The sequence below is a fragment of the Opisthorchis viverrini genome (genome assembly GCF_000715545.1).
Source record: "Opisthorchis viverrini unplaced genomic scaffold opera_v5_29, whole genome shotgun sequence".
Classification (NCBI taxonomy): Eukaryota; Metazoa; Platyhelminthes; class Trematoda; order Opisthorchiida; family Opisthorchiidae; genus Opisthorchis; species Opisthorchis viverrini.
Window position 1 is genome coordinate 1,072,189 of NW_008751685.1, and position 24,453 is coordinate 1,096,641.

The 24,453-nt window shown below is 43.8% G+C and overlaps 2 protein-coding genes across 2 annotated transcripts in view; both read right to left on the bottom strand.

The window, feature by feature from the left end:
• Positions 1–14,581, bottom strand: part of T265_02395 (hypothetical protein) — a gene marked incomplete at both ends in the record, with an annotated part of 32,588 nt that extends 18,007 nt beyond the window's left edge. The window contains 3 exons of the mRNA XM_009166628.1: positions 635–997; positions 7,268–7,448; positions 14,102–14,581. Coding sequence (XP_009164892.1) covers positions 635–997; positions 7,268–7,448; positions 14,102–14,581 — 1,024 coding nt within the window. The remainder of the gene's footprint in view (positions 1–634; positions 998–7,267; positions 7,449–14,101) is intronic.
• A 3,698-nt stretch (positions 14,582–18,279) lies between these two features.
• T265_12998 (hypothetical protein) lies at positions 18,280–21,676 on the bottom strand (the record flags this gene model as incomplete). Its single annotated transcript, XM_009166672.1, is given in 4 exon segments — positions 18,280–18,734; positions 18,740–18,829; positions 21,376–21,496; positions 21,545–21,676. Coding segments are annotated over 4 exon segments (798 nt in total).
• Positions 21,677–24,453: the final 2,777 nt, after the last annotated feature.

A 24,453-nucleotide genomic window follows, 5' to 3' on the forward strand; every position in this document is an offset into this window, starting at 1 on the left:
TCAAGTAGAACGCAGGGTTGACTCGAGGATTGCGTCTACCTGGTGAGCCCCAAGAAGAGCAAAACCGGTCGTGGGCTGTCGAAGAGTTTTTAGCAAACTTGTGAGTAGTTTCCTCTATGAAAATATACTGCGATATCTCGAAAATCGTGCCAACTGAATCATGGGGTGGCCTGTGTGCAGCACATTCAGTTGTGGAATATCATAAACAAGAGTTTCGGTTGAGTCTGTCGTGAATGTTTTCTCGAAAGTAGAAACCTCAACAGTTGTCTTGTCTCAGTTGACTGAGAATCTAGCGACCCAACCATATCTCCGTTACACTGAATAATATTCGACACACGAAGCTCTCATGGAGCATGAGGAATTTGCTGTGACCTGCTGTGACCCCGGTCGGACAAATTCCCTACAGGTGATGTGTTTTCAAGGAATGGCGCATGTAGTTGTAAAACCTAACATAAGCCTGGAATTCGAATGCCTTTTTTCTACACACAACTTCAGTTTACTCCAGTGTCTTCAACAAAGTATCCCAGAAAACAGTGTCACCTCGATCGGGCACTTTGTACAATTCATTACCTCAAGACAAAAAAAACTGAATGAACGGATCTGATGGAGGGGAATGGCAACATTACAAACTTACCGTAGGAAACCAGTAGCAGCATAAAGTTCACATTTTTCAGGACACTAAGCAGCTGTTGTTTGTATCCGGATTTGTTGGCACCCGTCGACTTCAAAGTGCGATGGGATTCCACTTCGTCGTCCACTTGTTTCTCATCCTTTTCCACTACTTCAGACTTCTCGTTCTCGTAGAAGGTATTCTCCACCACCGTCGTCATGGTAGAATATCCCTGATCGAGCGAGGTCATCAGGTCTCCAGTTTCCACCGGTTGTAGAGCAGATTGACTAGGTAGGCTTTTGGACTGTCCGACTCGGGCTTGGACTTTGGCAAGTCTTCGAACGTACTGAGAATAGGTCGGTGGTTTTGGTGGTTCCTCTTTGAAGACTAATCGCAAAAAATAAAGGTGAGGTTTTTGAAAAGTAACCAGAGAAGTGGGGGATCGTCTCATCAAGTGAAAACAATACAATCAGGCTTCAAGTATTGCTGTTTACAAGTTTAAAAATGATATCAATATATCAAAGTATTCGGTTTCATTGGATTGGGTAAACCGTATTTGCACAGCAACTCAACGAATCAGAAACATCGGGAGCAGTTAGCTGTGTTGGACGAGATGGTGATTGAATTGGTCTACCAGGTCTAAGGAGAAGAACGCCGGGTTCAGATGTTACGGCATTTTTCAGGGGATCAATCAATAGAATTCTTGGGGGCAATCTCAGAGGAATCTTGGGACATTCCAAAAAGGATTTTGAAAATGACTCGCTGCTAGGCCATTATGTTGTGAGAGACAGCTGATTGGATTTAACTTGAGGTTTCAGTCCGGCTACTATGAATTCTCTAAAGAGCTTTACCGGAGCTTTTGGGCGAATCTTCCCTGGCAAAGAGAGAGACACTCAAGAAACCCGAATGTTCATGTGGAATAAGAATTTCAAAGCATCTTCACAGTATTGCCTACAAATTAAGTCCGCCTCACTTGTAAACCCGTCTGCGAATGATCCGTTTGACTAGTACGTATATACAGCCTAACCGTTTCACCGTACTATCGTGGGCTGCTTCCATCAAGGATGAGTTTGCAATCCCATCGGCTTAAAAGCTTTGTTTATGTAGACAGGGAATTGCGACATCATTAACTGCTTTCCCAATTAGTGAAACAAGCATACATTGTGTGATAAAAGCGTGAAAACATCAGTAGCTTCCCTCCAACTACGCCACTAGTCCATTTGGGGCTAAGTGTTCTGTTCCGTTGGGATGAATACCAACTTAACTCAGCATCTGTTGGAGAAGACGATTTGTACAATGGAAACAGTAGGCTTGGCGAACAATTGGGCCACACCTTTTTGCCATCCGCTTACCAGATGTTAGCAATATATGTTTCAAACTTGTTTGGGGGAAGGCCTCTATAGAATGCTGCGCATAATTTAAAGGATAGTCCTGTCCAGAATGCAAGCCAGCCAATGCAAGCACTACCTTGATTACACGAAATGGAGGCCAACTACTTGCGAGGTGTGTTGTGCCTTTGTGTCACCTTGCTGATTTATCATTTCCTGTCTAGTCCATAAAATATACGGTAGCACGCATCGATCCGGGATCGCTACGTGAGTATCATGGATTTTGATGACATCCGTTATTGCCAGCTTTTCCATTTGTCAGATTGAGAAGGCACCCCAAATCCACGAAGGACGTTTTGTTATTCACCAGGCTTACGTTAATTTTGTCTGCACACATTCTATGAAGTGAATAAATCTACGTCACTGGGGAAGCTTTCAGATTTAACTCAGCCTCACCAGTAAGACCAGTCCCCCAAGTTCGTGTAAAACTGGACAATGATCACATTAGCACTAAACTCTCTCCTTTAAAAGCTAAAGTTTTCAGGACAGCTTTGTTAGAACCTGCCTGAAGAAGAAAGACACTTCTGATCGTCGTTCAGAAGGAAGAGATTGTAAGCGATGCCCCAACGTACCGGCAAGAGAGACCCTAATTTTTCATCGACTTTGATCTGGGCTTTGGAATCCTTTCATACCTCTCATGTGGATACATATTGTTCCTCCTGGTTGAAACACGTCGTGGGGGGGGGGGCAAAGAGACACAAGAGGGTGACCACCAGTTCGGTCTACGTAAAATTGACTACTATTCATCAAAAAGTCGGTTATAAATTTGATCTACTTCCTCAGTTGTAGTGGTGATCCGAAAATTCACCGTCATTTAATGCAAAATTATGACTTGAATGGACGGGCCTGAGCATATGGCGAAACTGCGGAGAACTGCTCTCCGTAAACACACTGGGTAAATCCTTCTGTAAGGAACACCTCGTGTTTTAGTTTGCCGTTTTCAAGTGAATCCAAACTGACTGCCTTGCTGGTGATCATGAACTAGGCATTCGGCACAGAAACCGTCTCGTTTTTCAGTTGGCACGACATTCGAGTTGCCGCAGTATATTTTCTGAATAACATACTACTCATAACGTTGCTGAAAATTCTGACACTTCGTGAAGTTTTCGGTGTCCCAAAAAATAATTGATCCTGTCAAGAAAATGTACTGCGACATCTCGAAAATAGTACAAACGGAAACTTCAAGCGTCCTTTGTGAAGTACACTCAGTTGAAGAATAGCATTACGGAAAGATTCAGTTGAGTCTCCAGGCCAAAACCAAATTAGTATGCCAATGAGTGCAATTCGCAAATGTAGTACAAACTGGGTTCGAATAAAACTTGATTCAGAAGGAATTTCAGGGACGGGCTTGAAGGAGAGCGATATGGGCCGTGGGATTTTGAGGGATACTCAGCAAACTTATCGGTAATCCTTCTGTAAAAAAGGATGCATCTTTTATTAGCATTTTGTTGTTGCTGTTCAAATGATCGGGATTCAGCCTTCTGACACCTTGCAGTCCTGTTCAGAATTTTGTTTTCAGGCACATGTGGCTCTAGCAGCGAAAGTCACGTTATGGTACAACCCTGTGTTAGACTAGTAATAAGAATCGATCGTGGTTATCTGGGTTATCGATCACCAGAATGGCCTGTGGGCAAACACAAGGAGCTTTGAATAATGAACGAGTAAAGCCACTTCACTTAATGCTGGCTGAAGACAGTCACGTGATGCATTAGGGGCCAAATCTTACTTTCTCGCGCTGTGAATACTAGTCTAACATCAAACTAAAAGTCGAGACAAGAGAGTAAGCTTCTTTGAAGTTGAGTCTAAGCAGGAAGTTTGGAGCAGGAGACCGGAAAACAGTCTAACCCGTTTTAGATGCCATTCATAACGCTAATCTATTTGTCATTTATTGCGTTTCAGAATGTTCCTCTGTTATACCGTCATTTCCATAATAACTGCCAAGTATCGTTGCGATCGGGTGTGCACTTCATGCCCCCACTTATGCACTCTTCATGCCCCAATAAATTAAAACTCAGTTTATATGTAATGTACTACTCATAAGGTTGCTGAAAACCCGTCAATAGCCCACGATCGGTTTCGCCTTTCTTGGGGCTCATCAGGTAGGCGCAGTTACTAGGTTTTCGTCAACCTTACGTTTTAACTGAAACCAGTTTGCACGAAATTAGCGAGTATACACTCATTTGCAAACTAATTTGGTTTTTCGAGAGACTCACCTGGAACCCAGCTGAACCCCTCGTTTGTGATGTTTCGAGGCAATTGAATGTGCTGCACCGCTTCATGTTTTAGTCGCTACGATATTCGAGATATCGCGATACATATATACATTTGTAATGTACTACTCATAAGGTTGCTGAAAAACTCAGTTTATTATCTGTATGTTCATCAAGTTATGGCTTCTAGCCACATATGATCAGAGGAGAGGGCAATGCATAAATATATGTAGCGGAAGAAATCGGTCGACCGGAACTGCTGTTCGGTCGAACTTGATGCTACATCCAGTGGGTGGGCGGATTTCTGAAACGATCTGCGGTTGATGAATGACATGAAAAGACAAGAAGCTACACGGGAGTGAGGTAACAACAGGCCGTCTTGGTGGTGGGCTGAAAAAAATCTGTTTAATCTCAAAAGAGATTTTGTTGTGTCCGAAAATCCAAATAACTTATGCTCACAAAACCGCGACCTACTGCTTAGCTATTCATCCTTATCCGATATGATCATACGTGCGGATCTTACGAAACTCAGGAAGGGTAGTTGGAAATCTGCTGTTTGCTTACCTGTTTGGCATCCCACGGCGTAACGCAGGATCTTTAGCTTTATGAAGCGTCAAAACCTAACTACAGTTGTGGAAACTTAACAACTCAACTTAGCAAGTCGGGGACACCGAGAAGACAGAGATGTAGGTGAGTTTTGAGTGGTAGCTCATCCAGTCTGCGTGGGAGTTAGACACACCCCTGATCAATAGTCTTCAACAGTCGAACGGTTTCGCCTTCATGTGGTAAGCAGCAAGCTGCGAGTTAAAATCTTTCTGGTGATTCATGATCTGTATGTTCCTGACAATTTCTGACAAAAGTGTAGTACCTGTGCACGTCTTCTTAGCTTCTCAGCATGAGTTTATTCAAGCTACAGGATTTAAACCCAAGATTGCATTCCTGTGTTTTTTTGAACTTCAGGGTCTGTAAGTAACTAAATCTAGTAGAGTATACAATTGTGTTTAAATGATCTATTCAGCCCTCACTTAGACTGGCTACATAATACCTTGGGAATTTCTAGAACTACCTTTTCGGGGGATCGGGGTTAGATACGCACTTGAGTGTTTTGTAATTGGCTACCGCCTGATTTTTCGCTCAACGTACACCAGCAGTTTCATTACTGAAGACGTCTGCAACACCGTTGTACTCCTGCTATATAAGAAATTCCGAACTGCGGAACAGTTCGAAGGAAGAAACTATTTCACAGATCCCCGTCAGTAGTGTTTAACAAAAACCTCAACGATGAAACACCTTAAAGGCAAAGCTCTTGTAAGTCGACTGCTTTGCAAGGTGAATGCTTTGTCCTGGCAATCAGGTAGGAATGAAACGGGGGAAATATTTGAAGCTTCGTCTGAGATGGTGACCTCATTGAATTTGATAGTTGGAACGATAAAAACTGCTGTCCAGATGGCTCAGAGTCCAAGTTAGGGAGACTAATTTGCGTATAAGACTGAACGCAGCTCATATTTCTTGGTGGACCTGTACCGTAAAAAGAGCGCAACTCCAAGGTACTATGTCTCCTAGTTAAAAAAAATCGTATCGCCAAGGCTGTTTTATTGAACTGGGACGTCCCAAGGTCACAGTCAGTCACTTGCTTGCCATTGTGGGATGTCGGCGTACTTGGAGCACTTTTGTGCGTAGTACATGGGGTTGAGTGTACATTCTTTCCATTGAGTCACACCGGACCCAGCATTACGGACACTCTGTGCCTAATATGCGAGTCTAGGCTGTGCTAGCGCTTACCGCGCCGTCTTCGGCTGTTGGTCTCTACACGCGGGTTCCCATACCAAACATTCTTACACACGTTGGGATTCATTTTGTCCACTGCTACTACTTCATATAGGACGCTCCCATCATTTTGTCCAATATTCTTCTGTAACCATTCCACATCCATCGCTTGCAATTGATTTCTATGTTTGTGACCACAATTTTCAAAAATAAACGACAGTAGTGGAGGAGGTGTCAAGGGCGTACTACACTACTCATAAGGTTACTGAAACTTCTTCGACAGTCCACGAGCGATTTCGCCCTTCTTTGGGCTCATCTCCGAACTTCCGTCAAACTTGTGTCAAGGGTTCGACCACCCAGGATTCGATGACTCATGTAATGAAGTGCCTCTCTCTGTCTGTCATAATTCAGGGCTTTTTGGATAAAACTGATATGACTCGCATCATTTTTCTTGTCTGGTTTCGAAACTAGAATGCAAGTATCATTATAGTACACAGAGGCCCTGTTTTTCCGCAAATTCGTCTTCAAAGCAGCGTCCAAACGATAAAAATAGCTCAAAACAAGAAAAACTGGACATTTTTCAGATAGAGAAAGATACTTTATTAAACAACTGATGTTCCTAGTGAACTGCCAATTGAATACCTTTTCCCTGTAGTTGAGGTAAAGTAAAGACGGTGCATTGGTAGTAAGTAGTATGACGCCGCTCTGGAAATTTGGATGAATCTGTCCAAAATCTTTTAAAGCAATGTTCTACAACGATTGAACACTGGGAATTCAAAACTCATTTGTCACTTGAGAGAAAATGTAGGTTAGACCAATGAGCTTTCTCTAAACAAAGACAGACAAGTGGGAGGAATCGGGTCAGATAAAACGTAACTCCATCTTTCAAAGGGAGCAGAACGCTTGTTTAGCTGTGACACGCTTTCCGTGCCTAGCTGCCATATCGTCAAAAGGAACCACGAGAGGTTAGATACTGCCAAGCGTAGGCAGGGGCATTTAGAACGGTTCTGGTTTTGGGTTCGAACCACGAACCTTCTGGTTGGTGAGTTCGTGCCATGACCACTAGGATATGTCGGGCTCAACAAGTGGCAATAATCTATAAAACCTCTTGCTTCCAGACTCACAAATAAGCGCGGCGATTGGAGGCAGGCTGAGGCAGGGGCTTTAGAACGGCTCTGGTTTTGGGTTCGAACCACGAACCTTCTAGTTGGTGAGTTCGTGCCATGACCACTAGGATATGTCGGGCTCAACAAGTGGCAATAATCTATAAAACCTCTTGCTTCCAGACTCACAAATAAGCGCGGCGATTGGAGGCAGGCTGTTCACAGCTGCACCTACAATCAATAGGTACATCATCCTCTGACGAACGGTGTCGAAGTCCACCATGGGGTTCGGATCCGCTCCTGGAACGCCGTCTGCAATGACGGAAGGAACGACCTCTGTGGGTATCGCGAAACCAATGGCTGCACCAAGCTGTACAAAAGAAGCGTGGCGTAATGTATTGCATAGGGTGGAACCTGACCTTTGAAACGAAGAAAAAATTATTGCAGATAAATAAGTCGGATATTAGAAAGCTGACAGCCTGCCATGGGGAATATTGTTTGGATGGTCATTGATTGTTGGGATCCAGGAATCTCACCATAGTAATGCCCTTGAAGTTCATACCGAGATGAGTAATGAAAGTGACTCATTTAATCTTGTTATGACTACTCAAGTCGGCACATCTTAGGTCGCAACATTTGGTTATATTGTGCGGGTTACTTATCGAGTGCTACCTTCAACAACTGATGAGTGTCCCAAGCTCTGAGCAGACAACCTACGCCTGAATGGTGGTAGTTGCCGTCATTTGTCTTTGAAGCGTTTACTCCGTGATGTCGTTTCTTGAAAGAAGTTGACTAGAAAAGCAGACCAGTCTCACAATACCATCAATCCATAAGTAGCTCAATGGAAGAATGATTTCGCAAGATGACGGAAATTTTTATCACTTGAAGAGTCAGTCCACATGTGTAGCCACGTGATGTGGAACAAAGCATCCCGTCTATATCTGGGCTGGACACACTCATGATCAACTGCCAATAGTCAGTGCCCAATCAAATTGCCCAGCTCAGCGAACAAGCCAACGAACATCGACGCCACTTGAGCTACCAACATTTTCCTCTATAGAGAAATAGTCGAACGGTCAAGCCTTCGTGCGTTAAGCGGTATTCTGCGAGTTCAAATCGTCTTGGCGATTGGTGAGACTGCTGACGGACCCTAATTGGGAAGGAACAACTGTAAAACGCTTGTCCGTTTCTCGGTATACATTAGAACATTATAATCGCCAGGTACTAGGCTAATAAATTGCTTTGATGTAAACGATCGAAGAACAGTGAAGGGTAGCCATAAAGTCCTGGGATTGGGATGGAAGAGTACTGTTCATACAACTGACGAGAAAGCCCGGAATAGCACGCTGCAAAAATTTAGCAGTTACGAAATTAAGAAATGAAGGATCGAGTTGTAGCATCATCACACCCTATATAGAACACACACTACCAGGGATCTTCGGATGTCAGGAAACAAGTTTTAGAAAGCTTTTAGAAATCACAGTTATCCAGTTCATACGGAAAACCACATTCATTCATAGAGATCGCTGTTCTCCAGAAGCTAAAAGGAGGATTATTATGACGAGATATCAATGTTCAAATGCTGCGGAAGCTCCTCCGTACCTATCCATATTGAATCCCAGAACACCCGCAACCTACAGAGACCCTAAAACTTCACCAAAATCTCAATAAGAAAGCCGGAAAGCATCCAGGCCAGTCAGTCATTCAATCGATTCAGCAAAAGCCGATGAGTGTTCAAGAACGCCACAGAAGCACGCCCGAATGTGATCAGCGTTCAGGCATTTCATGAAAGAAGCCCGATCGATATTGATGGGTATTCACTAAACGTCTATCAGGCAGCCTAGATCAATATCAGGAAGTGCCCTTTAAATAGCAGGGGTAGTTGTAACTTTTGCACTCGCACGCACTCTTAACTCATTACTTGCACACAGATTTACACCATCGTGTGTACTGATGTATAGTACCCGTTTTGTCGTATGTAACTATATAACTATATATATATATATATATATACCCTCATTTTATACGTCTAACCAGGTTAACATGATAGGTTCACTAGGCCTAACAGATAGTCACTCTACGGAATTCCTAGAACGTAAGGTTTTTTATTCATGAAGTTTGTAGCCGTGTTTAGCCAGCACCTGCTAGACCTCACGTGGACTCCGGCATACAATTTAGCGAATTTATGGCAATAAGACGTTCAGAGCATTTGTTTTATCCCCACACCATGAAGCGGAGATCTGTAGGAAGTGAGTGGAATGCGACCTCAACATGGCCGCCTCACAGATGTGGTTGACGACCTCAGTAATGTTGATTTTAGATCAAGGACCAATGAGCTTCCTAGGTTAGTGACCCTTGAACTGTTTTGCTTTGTGCTTAACGTTCAATGCGTCAGAAAATCATCTATGCCCTACAAGTTTAAAGCCACGAACAAAATTATGCTACTCACGGATTGTAGGTACAAGCAAAGCAAGTATTTTTTGCCAATATATTGTTCTGTAGTGCGGAAATAGGATAACCTTTGATGAGGATACGAATCTGTTATTCTTACTGAAAGGGTTTCCGATTTGATCAAATCTAGAAAACACTGAGAAGTACTTCAGGCAACACAAGATACGCCAATTAAGATCCTGCCGAATGTCAACCGAAACACGGTGAGAGTCATAAGGCAACTCAGCCCACTGCACTACCCGTCTAATCAGGCAGACCCTTTGCAGCGTAGTTACTAGTAGATACGAACTAAATAGTTACAAACCTTTGACATGCACGTAAACGTCCCATATGCGCCTTGCTTTTCACAGCTGACCATCTACTTGAGCTTTCGTGGATATTCATGTACTATCGCGAATTTTAAATGAACGCTGCACACAAGTTCCACAGGTTTCGCATTATGAACACTACCTTCCATTAGACGCGAGGCGGAGTTATGAGAAAACCACATACTACTCGCATGCCACACCAGCAGTATCCGCGAGCTAGTGCTGATGTTGTAAAAGCGGGATACAAGCTTCGCTGTAGAGTCCTACCCACCGTTTGCAAATCAGTATCATCGATTGGCTCTAAAGTGACTCGGTGAACTCCAAAAACAATTTGAAAACGTCTCTGTCGAACCAGGATGATATTGATCATATGACTGAGACAGATGCCGTGCCTAAGATGAAGCACAAATGGCATAAATAAAGTAAAGCTAACATGTGCGAACTTAATGAGGAACTCATCAGTGTTAGGCATAATGCGTCCGCTGAATAATACAACTTGATAACCCACTCACTTGGCCTGGTGAAGATTTTGTGTAATAACCGAAACGTTAGCCAGCTATAAAACTGCCAATTGTTCACAAGACACCTCTGAATGGACAATCGAAGGTGACTTGTCAAAAGACGGATTCCTGATGTGTGAATAGACCAAAATCTTGTGACAAGATTAGCTCACGCTTCAAGATGAGGTGTACACTCAAACCTCAGTTTACGAGCGATTTTGCTTGTTTAACTTGGGTGGTTTATTGTTGCTTTCACCATTAGTCAAATTATCCTAGCATGAGCGAACAGTCATCCCGGTGTGTAAACATTTTAACCTGTGGATATATTGGGCTCGAACACGTGCTCCTCCCCCCGATGCTTGCTTTGCTCTCACACTGTGCGTGCAACCGCCGCAGGAGGGCGATGCTATTATCGTACAAGCTGTAGTGGGCTATTTATGGAACATTTTGTCATTTTGCTAATACGGAACCACAAAAGCTCTTCCCAAGCAAGATTAATCTTGCAGTGCTTTGGAGATCAGCGGGGGAAAAACAAAACCAGTTAGTATGCATGAGGACTAGCGAGTTGGCATGAGACAGCTCGGACCAATAATCAATACTGTGGTAGGCAGTTTTCCATTAGCAGGCATCTACGCGTGTCAGAGGCCTCAAATCCCTCCCTGGAGTAACCACTGTACAACCAGGTGCATCAGAACGCTTTTTCCAACTCCACAAGGAGGATGCAGTGGATACGAATTCCACAACATAGCAGAAACTGCAATTTAACAGTTCCTCCGCCAATATTTGGGTATGACTGGAAGCTACATCTGGCAAATTCATTGGGATGTTTACCTGAGGTTTTAGCTAATAGATAAGACAGCCGTCCTTTTTCTCCTCGTCCGTGAATGGAATTACATACGGAGTTCACAGCTAGAACACTAACTGACCTTGTGTGGTGACGATTAGCTTAGGGTGAACTGTGCAGTAATCAAGATGTTTCGGACAACTGAAAAAAACACCCTGACTGCCACTTGTTTTGGAACATATGAAATTAAGGCTCCTGATAAAACTGGTGTACGGTCTCGTTAAAGGATACTCCACACAGACCGTATCAATGAACCGAAACAGGTGAAGCGATCAATAAAAATCATCTTATATTTAATTGTGTTCCAAATTCCCCTTCTAAACACCATGTGTTTAAACCCATTACTGATCACTCAGTAAGTTTCTTTGAAAGTTGGGAAAACTACAACAGCGCTATGCTAATACCTGTCCAGTTTTTATGGGCATGTGATATCACGTGTACAATCCAAATGGTCAGTGTCCGAGTTTTAGGACAATGGAACCACTTCAAATTTGTCCATGCAGCATACATCCAAAACAGGGACAAAGTTGTGGTATGAACCAATTACCTCGCAGTGTGATTCGTCCGACACAAAGAGAAAAATTTCCCACCATGTTCTCACCGTGACACAAAGCACCTACCGTCTCTTCTCGAAATATGAACGCGCCTACTGACACAATACTAAGGTTGGTGAATGCTCTTGAATTCATTTGAGTATCCCGTTAACGCCAGCTTATGGCGCAAAAACATGTTCAACATGTCAAACATATGATCTAGACAAAGAGGATTCCTAGTCTGAGGCACTTCACAAAGTTCCTAGGTGCCCAGTCAGGTCAGGACACAATTAACTATCGGTGAGTCACCACAACTGCAGAGCGCATGAGACCCCCCACTCGAGAAATCATCAGGTTGAAAGATCTCTAATTAGGATCCGGAGGATGCAGTGTTCAGCCATCCTGGGGACATTATAGAAATGAACTCATGAAATAGTCCTTCTGTAATATGACCTTGGGTGGATGATGATAGTGGCGAACACTCAAACAGTTCAACACATGGAGGCAAATGAAGGATAAGACGTTCGTATTCAACACAACACGATAGTAAGGGGAGGACTAGCAAAATGAAAGTCACCTAACAAAAATGGGTCCGGTTGTCAAAAGAAAATAACTGTTGAAAGCAAAAAGGCGAATCCAAGTATAAAATTACTAAGGCTTGGATCTGATGCCATATTTTGAAAATAGTAGCTCTAATCAGGATAGTGCTCCAAAAATGTCTGAACGTCTCTCAAAATGGTGCTTTTACGTCGAGAGGCGAGGATTTTCACATTATTACCGTCCCGAATCACTAGATTTTCTCATCTGGACAACGAAAAGGTGACTAAAACGAAATAGTATTTTTGACATTATCGCCTAGTACGAGCCGAATATTTATTGCTACGTATGACATGCATCAACTAAAACCTTGGATAGATAGCTTTTTCGCAACATAGATTGATCTCTGACCATATAACCCCAACACTGACAGTTTTACTAAAAATCCGCGAGAGTTTGGTTCGAAACTGATCAATTTCGGTAACGCACCCCGGACCCCAACAAGGTTCCCTCTGAGTGTGCTCGATGTTTAACTGTCCATCCGGATGAAAAATCTATGTTTTGATCCTTCTTACTTTTGGCACGTGACCACAGATCTGTTCTCAGCATGGTTAAGGTCATCAGACGTCCTTTTTAGGTTCATGAATCCTGCTGTCCACACAACCTCACAAAACCAGACCCATCCATAGAGAAGGCACCGCCGTGTAGAGAGTATAATAGCATTCCTCACCGTTCATGGTTGCATAGATGAACCAAGACCCATTTTGGTAATCCACTGTTATGTAGAAGCCTGCCAATGTACATACCAATGGAAATTGGAACCTAGCAAAAGAAATGCAGTAACGTCCGACGAACAACTACGTCACAAATCTGGTCCATTCATCGGGAGTCTATGGATTTTTATGTTGTTTCTGTGGTTCTCGAACTTTTCAGATCATTACTCCTCCGCACAGTTTGGGACACTGCACTACGTCAACAGAAAAAAACTGTGGTTGCTTAAAACGCAATTATTCTAATGAACCCAAATAAATTAGGGAAAACAGGGGACTGGAATTTTGCGCTAATTATGGTTGATTATCGGGATGTACAGAGACATCCAGCAGTCAATACCCCACCGCCAGTGCGCAGTGAACTCACCTAAATTGTCTCTTCCGACTAGGCGGAAGTATTCACGTTTGATCGAAAAGATTGTGTTCTCCCAAGGCTTCGAATGACGACCCAGTAACTGACCCCTGCCACCGTTACAGGTTCACCTGTTCAGACTTGATAAATATACACTCAGAGTATACTAGATGGTCGGAATTCACGCCCACAGTCTAGTGACCATATATATGGTTGCTGACCTCTAATAAGGGCGACACCCAAGTCAAGTGTCCTCCTGTTTCGTGTACGCTCGGATGGACACGTTTGTTTTACTCAGATAACTGCGTGGCCCACAGGAACTAGATTTGACTGCAAACAAAATCATCAATCGAGATGTACACAACAGTGACGATGTTCCAACTGGTTATCACATCCGTAAAAAGGTCATTTTATTATAGCCGAGGTAGAAGCTCCCGTAGGACTAAACGGTAGTTGTATTATTTCTGTCACGAGATTTTGTGGGGCATTACAAATTTCCTGAAATGCTACCATCAGTGAGATCATTCGAAAGAATTCATCTGATCTGGGGACCGCTTGGTGTTGGTGGGAGCCCTTGGTTCACATTTCGAATAGGCAGTCTGAATTAACATGAATTGTTGTATTCAGAATCACCTTGTCCGAATCACCAACACATCAGCTGAAAAGAACCATTCAAAACGACAAATCTGTAAGGGGCTTCCTTTCACCAACCATGACAAATCACTCACCTGATTGGCAAGCACACCAATCGATGTAGCAGTGCTAACCTCTCGGTCTCCAAACCAAGTGGCTGCGAGTTGGGCCGGGACGCCGAGAATAAATACCTGAGCAATGGCATCCAATGTTTGGGAAAGCATTAGGACGGGGAAGCCGGACAACTCGGCGACACTTGGTGTTGATCCTTCGAGCTTCTCGGGATCAGCAGCCAAGTACACAGCTACACACTTTAACCAACCACCTATCGCGTTCACGAATGCAGCCGCTGTGACCGAGGCTCGTAGTCCGTAACGATCCTGAAGCCATGTGACTGGAACGATGAGGGGAATATAGGCGAGTAGATAGACCATGGAAAGCCAGTCAACCGCCAGCTGACGTAAATTCATCGTATCACCTGTGTGATAAACAGAAGAATAGGGTGTGTATAAACCAAGGGTTAACAGTGCCCCACTTGTTATAGCAAAGTATGTGATATTGTCCGGCAAAGTCATTGAAAAAGTCATCCCATGATTTGCATAGCTAATGACCTATCAGAGTAACCCGGCTGAGAAAGAATTCGTACACAGCAATTGTCTCTGACAATAGAAAGATGTCATGAAACCCTCTTCATGGTGCGTATTTTTTGCGGCCATCCAATGAACTAATCTTTACGGCTGTGGGAGTGAGTACCACTCAGTGCTTTAAAAATTTGATAAAAGCAGACAGGTTCGTTGCGAAATTAGTGGAACCTGCACTCACATCACTTTCGCTTAAACATTCCACGAATCCCGTAACAGCTAATCCATAGGCTTCAAGCGTTTGTATCACTACCTGACTTGAAATGAGTCATTTCAGGCAGACCAGTGACCGGGTTGTCTTTCGAGCACTTGGTCGTACCAATCAAATCGATGAGGCGTGAACGCATCCGCCTATTAAGAAGCAGCAAATCACGTGAGTTCAGTGCACGCTGCCGATGGAGTGGTGATAGCTTGATGACGCAGAGGGCACACTATGACTGCTAAACACAGGTGTGTGTGTATAGAACTTAGCTTGGGAAAAGTGGTGTCTACACTGTTGCAGTATGAACGTGGCGTATGCTGGCACGGCGAGATCCCTTGATTGTTCGTGGATCTGTTGAGTCCTTCCTTGTGTGTACATGCCAGTGAATCAGCCGCATCGATGTGCAGATAAGGTGGAAACGCTATGGGAAGTCCCATAGGCAATTCCAAATTGACAGTTGCACAAAATCTGATGCATGCCAAGGTTATAAGCACGGCGTTGATTCAGGTGGTAGCAGCCTTGATGAAATGCACTTTTACTGATCAAAATAAGTGCAGTGATTGAAAATTTAATTAAGCTAAGTGAGGCCGTTGCAGTGACATGCTTGCCTCGCATATAAGATATCCGGGGCTCGGAAAATAGGCATCTCAGAACCATAGCTCGTGTGGGTTGGTGTCGGGGACATCCGTAATGAGGCAGTTAGAAAGCGCGTTTTTGGTTGCGGAACAAGTACTTCCATTGAAAAATGTGTCCAGCACCAAAAGGTTGGGGCATGTGTTGCGTATGTCGAACCATCGCTTGCCGAAAAGAGTGCTGTTTTGCATGCCCAACTCAGAGTGGCGTAAACAGAGAGGTGGCCAACCCTTGACCTGGCAGAGGAGTAGGAAGGAGATCACGGAAAGTTTGGGTGCTGTCGGTGCTACTCGCCTTCCAGGATGGGGATCGCGTGATCCTTACTGTGCCTGGTGGGATACACTACAAGAAATGGCTGCCAACCGATGTCGGTGGCGTTCTCGCTGTCAGTTTCTATCCACATTGCCTGAGTGAATGCCTGGAGGTGTAGGCACCCCGAAATGATTGTGATAAGCTAGCACCTTTGCTACTTTCGTTGCAATAAAGCTTTCAAATAAATCATGGTTGTACGGCAGTGAAGCCTCGGTGTTGGACACTGATGTCATGCTGTCGAAGATGATGATGATGTCTAACTATTTCCACTGCTGATGAGCTAAGGTAAGCGCGAGAAAAAGGTACAGTGCTACCTTTCAGGATAGTTGCGCCAGGACAGAAGACAGACTGGTCAAGCGAGAGATGGGCCCACAAGTCTCAATAGCGGCATAAGCCACGGTCGTACCAAACCACACATGAAATAAATGCGCACGTGATCAGAGTACTAGCAACGTTCGCTAACTTGCGTCACTTGCGGAGTCAGAAACAAAATTGCTGGTTGATCAGATAGTTGTTGATGATTTTGCCGGGCTTGGTAATCAGCTTGTAAACCTTCCGACGTCAGTCGAGGAGAACTTGAGTGAGTGCTTCCTCCGTTCCTAGCTGCGTCTATAGGGTTATTGAAGGGTATCTAAACTCTTCTCATACGATTGGCTAATTGGAATACACCTAGTAAGATTGAAAGCTACCGCCGTCTGACTACGTATTCATAGATTAGTACGCCTCCCATTCCTGCGTCCGTCTGCAACCTTCCGTCCAGTTGTAATAATAATGGAAGAAACTTTCTTGAAGGAAATTACTCACAAGGTTGCTGAAAACTCTTCGACAGCCCATGACCGGTTTCGCCCTTCTTGGGGCTCATCAGGTAGGCTCAACCTCCGAGTTTCAATCAACCTTATGTTCTACTTCAACCCCAATTGGACTGTTATCGAGAAAGACACTCATTTGCAAATCAATTTGGTTTGCACGAGAGACTCAACTGAATCTCTCGTTTATGATGTTTTACAACTGAATGTGCTGCACACGGGCCGCCTCCTGTTTCAGTTGGTACGATATTCGAGATATCGGAGTATTTTTTTTGAAGGAAACTACTCACAAGGTTGCTGAAACTTCTTTGTAGAACACCATAAACGAGAGATTCAGTTGAGTCTCTTGTGAGAACCAAATTGATTTGCAAATGAGTGTATTTCTCGAATGTACGAAATTCTTAGGATATTTGTAAGTCTAGCCCATTTGTTCTCAGTGATTATTTTCAAGGGATAAACTAATTTTTAGAAAGCCCTATACAGCACTTACTGTTTCGATCTGCGCTGATAGCTACGGAAGACGGAAATCATATGCTGTCGAATTTTCGGATTTCCCCTAGAACCAGAACTAAATAAATAAGCTCGAATCACATCACAGGTAAATTGACCTCACTGGGTCACATGGAGTTGCAGAAAACACAGTGGGTGATGTGGCAAGAATTCAATTCAGCCTGTTCACAAAGTCTACATCACTCTTTTCCTGACAAGGGTTCCAAATTCCACACATAATCATGTGTTTCATTGGCGCAAAGTGATACCCGCTTGCACCTGGTGGTAATCCTGAAATATCCCAATATCCCCGAATTCGTATTAGACTTTGCTTACTCCTGAACTGCAAAAAATGTTTGATAGATTTAAAAAACTCATTCACCACTGGCGCAACAAAATGATGAAATAGATTGGGCAGCATTCTGATGAAAGTCAACACAGCCTGATCGATTAATCCCGCTCTCAAGGTCACCTGGTAGCGTGTGGAGGTTGTTTGCACTTGTTCCCTACATGCTTGTCAGACACCATTGGGTCAGGTGAGCGTAAAGCGGTTGTGGAAAACACCGAGCGGGTTGTTGGACATTTCTTTGGTTAGGAATTTGCCTGTCATGGTGGTTGACGTGCAGACGGTGTGGAATCGCTGGTGTCTGGAGTAATACAGATCATGTTCATATGTACACAATGGTGTTGATTTTGGAGAGAAATAGTCTGTTCTTCCCAAACTGTTGTCATGGTACTATATCCGGTGGGTTCGGGGTAAAAACTGTGTACACTGATACACTTGCGAACATTCTAGAAAGAACCATTTGGAAAATGTTTGGGACCGATTGGGAAGTCATCGTTTCAGAGGAGTTTGGTAAACAATAGGTGGATTTATTACTGGGCAGCGTTTCGCTTTTGACAAAAGTTTCGTCAGGCCAAGTGAGTAAGTAAGTAGGTTGATTGGGTTTTAAGGCAGTCAGGGAACCGATCCGTGAGATTCCTGATGACTAGTGACTTGATCAGTGCTGGGTGTCCAGTCTGGTGTTCCTGTTTGTTGATTAATGGGGATGACGAAGATTTGCGATAGATTGGTTAGGGGGGGGGTTGTCTTCATGATGAACCCAGATTTTTCGTCCTTGCTTTTTCGTCCGAGGGTGCTGGAACAACTGGTTTGGGTATGGGGGTGGGGTGGTTAATTGGATCAAACTCTACTTGGATTTTGTACTTTTAGACCCACACCATTTCTCTAATAACTGCACACCGCCTCGCGTGATCTCGGCTGATTTGAAACCGATCTCCACACGTTTGCCCTCTATTCTATTTACGCTGAGATGCTTGGCGATTTCGACCGCCTCGGTCACCAGTAGCTGTGTTGTGAATCTCGAATTCCGTCTCAGAGTGTAAACATTTTCCAAATCTATCCTTTGCTCGGTGTCTAGTGCATGCTTTGCCACTGTCGAATCTTTGACTGTTGCCTGATAATAATCTACGTTTCTCGGTGGTCTCTTAATGGAACGCTTATGCTCACCGATTCTGGTGTGCAATTCCCTGGCTGTCTGACCTATATAGACCTTCGTACAGTCGTTACATTTTATTTTGCATACACAGTTCCTAGTCCTATCAACCGGAAGGCGATCCTTCAAATGCAGGGCATGCTCTACCACTTACTTATCCACTTGGCCCGACGAAGCTTTTGTGTCAAAAGCAAAACGCTGTCCAGCAATAAATCCACCGATTGTTTACCGAACCCCTCTGATTCTAAATGGAATTGAAATTGCTACAGGGGGGACAGTTTTCAAACCGCAGAGCTTCTTCTCCGTGCCAGTCGCCATCAGGGGAATACGATACAATACCAAACAAAGTAATAGGACTGTACTTCAAACTCTGGCACTTTTTGTCGCATTTTCTAAGTCCCACTAGGGTGGGCCTCAAACTATGGTAGGCCACTGAGTATGAAACATTCATGGTATCGATTAACCAAAGAAAAAGTACTGGATCGAGGTGGAATGATGTCGGTTTCCCTGTATTCCAGCAAGAATTAAACGATGTGTACTGAAGAAATCGTTGTGTGCTCATGTAAGGCAATTGCGAGTTGATAAAAACAGTTTACGTGGTCTTCAGAAAAGTGATGTGTAGCAGTTCCGTGAGAAAAACTTAGTTCTCCATCCTATATTTGTTACAGGGTAAAGCATAGTAGACCAGCTTAACGCGATGTGTGGTACAATGGATTACAGTACAAGGACTTCAGCATACGGGGCTCAGCTGAACAAGTTTCGTTTTGGACAGTATCGTTTTCTCCAGGTGGACATCATGGAGTTCCCGACGATTCCGCATACCCGCCGCGCAGTTTCGACCACCATTAAGAAATCATGAAGCTTCTTCAGCTCAAACCAGTCACTGCTAGGACTGCTTCCCCTCGCCTAATTCGGATCGACCAGAAGCTTTAAGCGAGCAAGATACAGAGAGGCTCCACGTATGAATTCGGGGCCCATTACCGAATGGCTTTCAGTTTTTCGTTACTGTGTCTACTTTTGTCATAGTTGTCCTTTTTGTTTTGAATTTCATTGTAAGAAAATAATCTGGGGGGCACTCGAAACGTTTCCTTGAAGAAATGAGATGAAATAACGGTATGAGTATCACGTCTTCTGCTGATGTTTGACGCAAACTTTGCCTGTCAACTCGGCAGAGTTTAAAGTCACATACACTTTGACAGCTAGTACTGTCGTAAAATAGTCACGTGTCGATGACAGTGATGTCATTCTCACACATTTCCGCCCGACGACATTTGAAATGTGAATACGTATGTTGATATTGGCAACAAGCTCTTCCAAGGTCACAGATTGGTGTAGAGTGTTGAAATGCATACACATGCCTATAAATACATAGATATTCATGTAGCATTTCAGACTCTGCACAGATGTATGATTGGCATGTCGAAATTCCTTTCGATTCAAAACAACGATATTTTTTCATTTGTGTGAAACGCTTGTGATCATAGTGCTTCATTCCTCATTATAGTATTTTATGGAAAGAAATGGAGTTTACAACTAGTCATGCAGTCATGCAGTGAAATTGTGACAGGACTTCCTGCACACCCCACTCTTTTAGGCTGAAGTGAGTAACACTTCAAAATCTATTTGTACATCTTTTGTCTCGAACTGAGCTCCAGACATTGCACAGGTTCTCTGAGACACTTTGACCATCTCCGATCAGTTAATACAGTATCTGTTTCGACAGTGAAACATCTAGCGTTCGAAGTGACCCTTTCAATTTCAGAAGAGTTGGTGCATGACTGGCATTTATTCCATAGGCTTATATGTAGTTCGTATCCTGTACGTGAAATCAGTTCCATAACTTGGCAAAATCTCCAACCTGACCCTCCTTCACAAAAACTGTGTACATAAATCATATCGTCTGTGGTGACCTTCCACTAGCGTAAACGACAGTGACGGTCGAAACTAACTCCGTGCGTATTCCGTTCATCGCTGTGTAATAAGGGTTTCCAAGCCTTCTGATATGTTTACTAAGAGATGCTGTGAATAAAAACAGGTTTTGGATACTGACAGGCTTGATGTTTTACTTGAAATGTGCAAAATATCACTGTCTATTTTTTGTGGATTTTTGCACCCCCTCAACCTGACCAGTTCTTCCCCTAAGTGTACGTAGAAAACGCTCAGTTTGTCCATTTAGCTGGACACGCTAAGCCGAGATGAACAGGTGCTCAATGAACAGGGAACTTCAATCAGATGCACTTGTTTGACCAAGAGAACTTGGTGGAATGGAAGAACAATGTTTGTTGGGCATCTCGTATGAAAAACTCGAGGTTAGTTAGATCAAATTTCAACAATCCAAATATATTTGAGGAGATCTGGTATAGTTATTATGCATACGAGACCAGAATTCACTTGAGGCTAACAAAGACTGGCACTACCGTATCAGAAGTGGGTTTTTGCCGTAGAAAAAAGTGCCTTCAGAAGGAAGAACATTCTCATTATCTTGGTCCGCGAAATGCCAGTAGACGGAACCACGAGTCATGAATTCCATACGACCGGTTCCTGGGTTTCAAAATTCTTTGTCTAAAACCCTTCGACCAAGCATCAGTGAGGACCCCAGCGAAAGTTCACTATCCTCATTATCGCAACCTGATTTCTGTTGAAAGAAAACTCTTCTAAGAGGAAGTATGTCACAAATGCGCGTAAGGGATCAGGTTATGGTCGGAGCACCGAATCTACAAAAGCCGGCAAGGCTCAGACTAGTGTCGATCACAGAGGCGGTTAAACACCGGGTAAAGGATTGATCATTACCTACAGAATTTTTACCATTGATCAGGGAGTGGAACACTGAAAGATAGATGCTCTGCATCGAGATGAAACGAAGTGAAGGAGACAACATGTTCCGATATTCTAGCTGCCAATTAGCAATAGTCTGTAAATAGACAATAAAGTATAAACACAGCTTCTTTGGTCAACCCACTGCTTCCGTTATTTCTGGACCATTCATAACAAGGTGAAACTTGGTTTCAGGTTTCTGGCCAGCAAATCCCTCCAGTTGCACAGCGTTCAAAGTATAAGATAAGCTAATGCGCAGAGATAACCTGCATCCCATCTACTAGTTAAGAAGGCAGAACGGTGGACTCGGCTTGTGGCTGCTGCCCGAGATGACTTGCTTCGATGACTGGTAGAGAACCCTATTGTAGCCAGTCCAAAGGAATGACAATTTTTAGTAGTAGCCATTCTCACGGAATTATTGAATTCGCGTTTGAGGAGAACTGCCGTAACACAGATGGCACTTTGATGTATTTTGTGAGCAGTTTTGTATTTGATGTTTCATTCTCTTCACAGGGTACTCCGTTCGGGTGAGTTCTTCTTATCGACTTACGAGGGGGGAGTCGCCTACCGGTGGGAACCTGTGACAGTCAGCGGTAAGTGCAGGAAATTCATTCGATCCGAGCACTGATTTGTCCTAATTCTGTCCACTACAGTCAGTAGGGGCGTAAGCAGATCCAAAGGAATGACAATTTTTAGAAGTAGCCATTCTCACGGAATTATTGAATTCGCGTTTGAGGAGAACTGCCGTAACACAGATGGCACTTTGATGTATTTTGTGAGCAGTTTTGTATTTGATGTTTCATTCTCTTCACAGGGTACTCCGTTCGGGTGAGTTCTTCTTATCGACTTACGAGGGGGGAGTCGCCTACCGGTGGGAACCTGTGACAGTCAGCGGTAAGTGCAGGAAATTCATTCGATCCGAGCACTGATTTGTCCTAATTCTGTCCACTACAGTCAATAGGGGCGTAAGCAGACACAGTAAACAAGGTGCGATGAACCTCACTTCCTCCAGCTTCTCTCACAAATGTTGCCAAACGAACCGCACAGAGGCGACTGTCAACGGGTATCCAATCAAGCAGAGACACTTCCGGTCGTTCGCTCAATACAATAACAAACCCAGTATATCCAGCTACAGTGGCCTCTGCATCACCAGAGGTGCGCAGTTAGAACCTGGAAAAGAGCGAGGGGGCAGTCATTTCGATCACAGTACTTCCGTCCTGTCTCCTCTTTTCTGACAGCATACGCGCAAGAACCACCTGTTGACCTGCTTGCTTCAGTGTGCGAACATTGAAAGTGGCTAAGTAGACGGGCTTTCGGGGTTTGAAAACAGACTTCGAAGTGTTTAGGGTTGTAACTGAACTCGGACGTACAGAAGCTGCGGTTGAGTGTGATGCAGGGCGAGCAACACGGTCAGTCCTAGAGCTAGGACCTGCGGAGAAAGTAGTCAGATTTGGGCGATGGAAGGTGGAAGACAGAAAGCGTGAAAATGTAAGAAGGGGGCGTCAGCACTAGCGTGATTTCGCTTACCCGCTCTGTTGTATGCAGCAAGTAAGGCGACCCGGCTGATGGCACCACGCGACGGCCGATGTGGCATGAGCATTTTGTTAGTTGTGTATGTCATGGTTGTACGAGGGCTGGGATACTGCCAGGGCGGCCACACCTAGACAGGAGGACGATTAATTTTCTCAACCAAAGCCTTTGGCTCAAAAGCCTAACCGCAAGGTAGCGGCGTTAAGAAACTGACCATCATTATACCATCTTTCGGCATGTATCAAGCACCTTCAAAGTGCAAAGTCTTAATTTATAACTGGAGCGAGATGGATCAGTGGTAAAGCGCGAAATAACTAACCGAAAGGTCCATAGTTCGACTTCCCTTGTCTAGGCTTGAGCAGCCTGACAGTATTCCATCCATCGTGCTTCCTTCTGGCATGGCAGTTAGGCACCGAAAGGGTGCTACAGACGAAATAGTGACGGCAGTAAGGCACCAGTGCCAACACTGATGTTGCCGTCTTTGATGATTATTAATTACCTCCACTGCAACGCCTTTGTTAAAACCATTCCCTCCTACAAGCTTCCTTGAGTACATGCGCCCTCCATTAGTCTCGCAATAGGAATTCAGTTTGTTCAAAAAACAGATTATAGCGTGAATGAAGAAAATTCCACACAAGCTTTTTGCAATTAGGCTGAGCCTGTGGTTGATGAATCAAGGCGGTTAAATCCTATTTTTGATGCAATTGTTCCACAATTCGTCACCGACATCCCAGTTTATCAACTGAAGGCAAAATCAAAATGCGGACTGCCCAGCAGGGTTTGTGTGTGAAATTGTCCGTCCAAACGGTAAATAGTTGCGCGCGCAAAACAGTGATCGATGGGATTTGTATGACCAGGTTTCTTTGTAAACAGTGCTGTTGGTAAGGTAGACTGTTTTGAAGTGAACCAGCTTGTTCTTCCCAAACGGTTGTCATAGTAATACATCCGGTAGATTTGGAATGTAAACAGAATTGTAGCCGGGAGAGGGTTCTGAGGAGAATTTGAAATTACTGCGCGAGGGACAGTTTGTGAACCATAAAGATTCTCAGCCGTGATAATCGCCACGCTTTAAACCCTAGAACTTCCCTTGAACTTTTTAAACGTTCTATCAGTATGGGACCGCTGAGTTGCGACACGTTCATGGTATCGATGACCACATAAAACGCAATGGATCGAGATGGAATTATGTCGGCTTCGCTGTGTTCTAGCAAGCAGTAAAAGCAAATTGAATAAGGGATTTTTACTGTGCTCTTGTTAAGCCATTTTGATTTGGTGGGATTGAAAGGCAAGTGATTTTGTAGGATATATTTACTTTTCATATTTTTTACATAGTGTTTCTTCTTGTCTCTTTCTAATCTACCAGTTCAGCTCAGCTAAGATTTCTTTGTGGATTCGGAGCAAATAAGAGTTTATTGGAAGTATTTCAATTCACATTCTAATAATCGTGATTGATTTGGATGGTTCCCGCAGTATGACTGCGTTCGGCACTACTTGCTGTTTACTTTTTATGTATATATCCAAGTG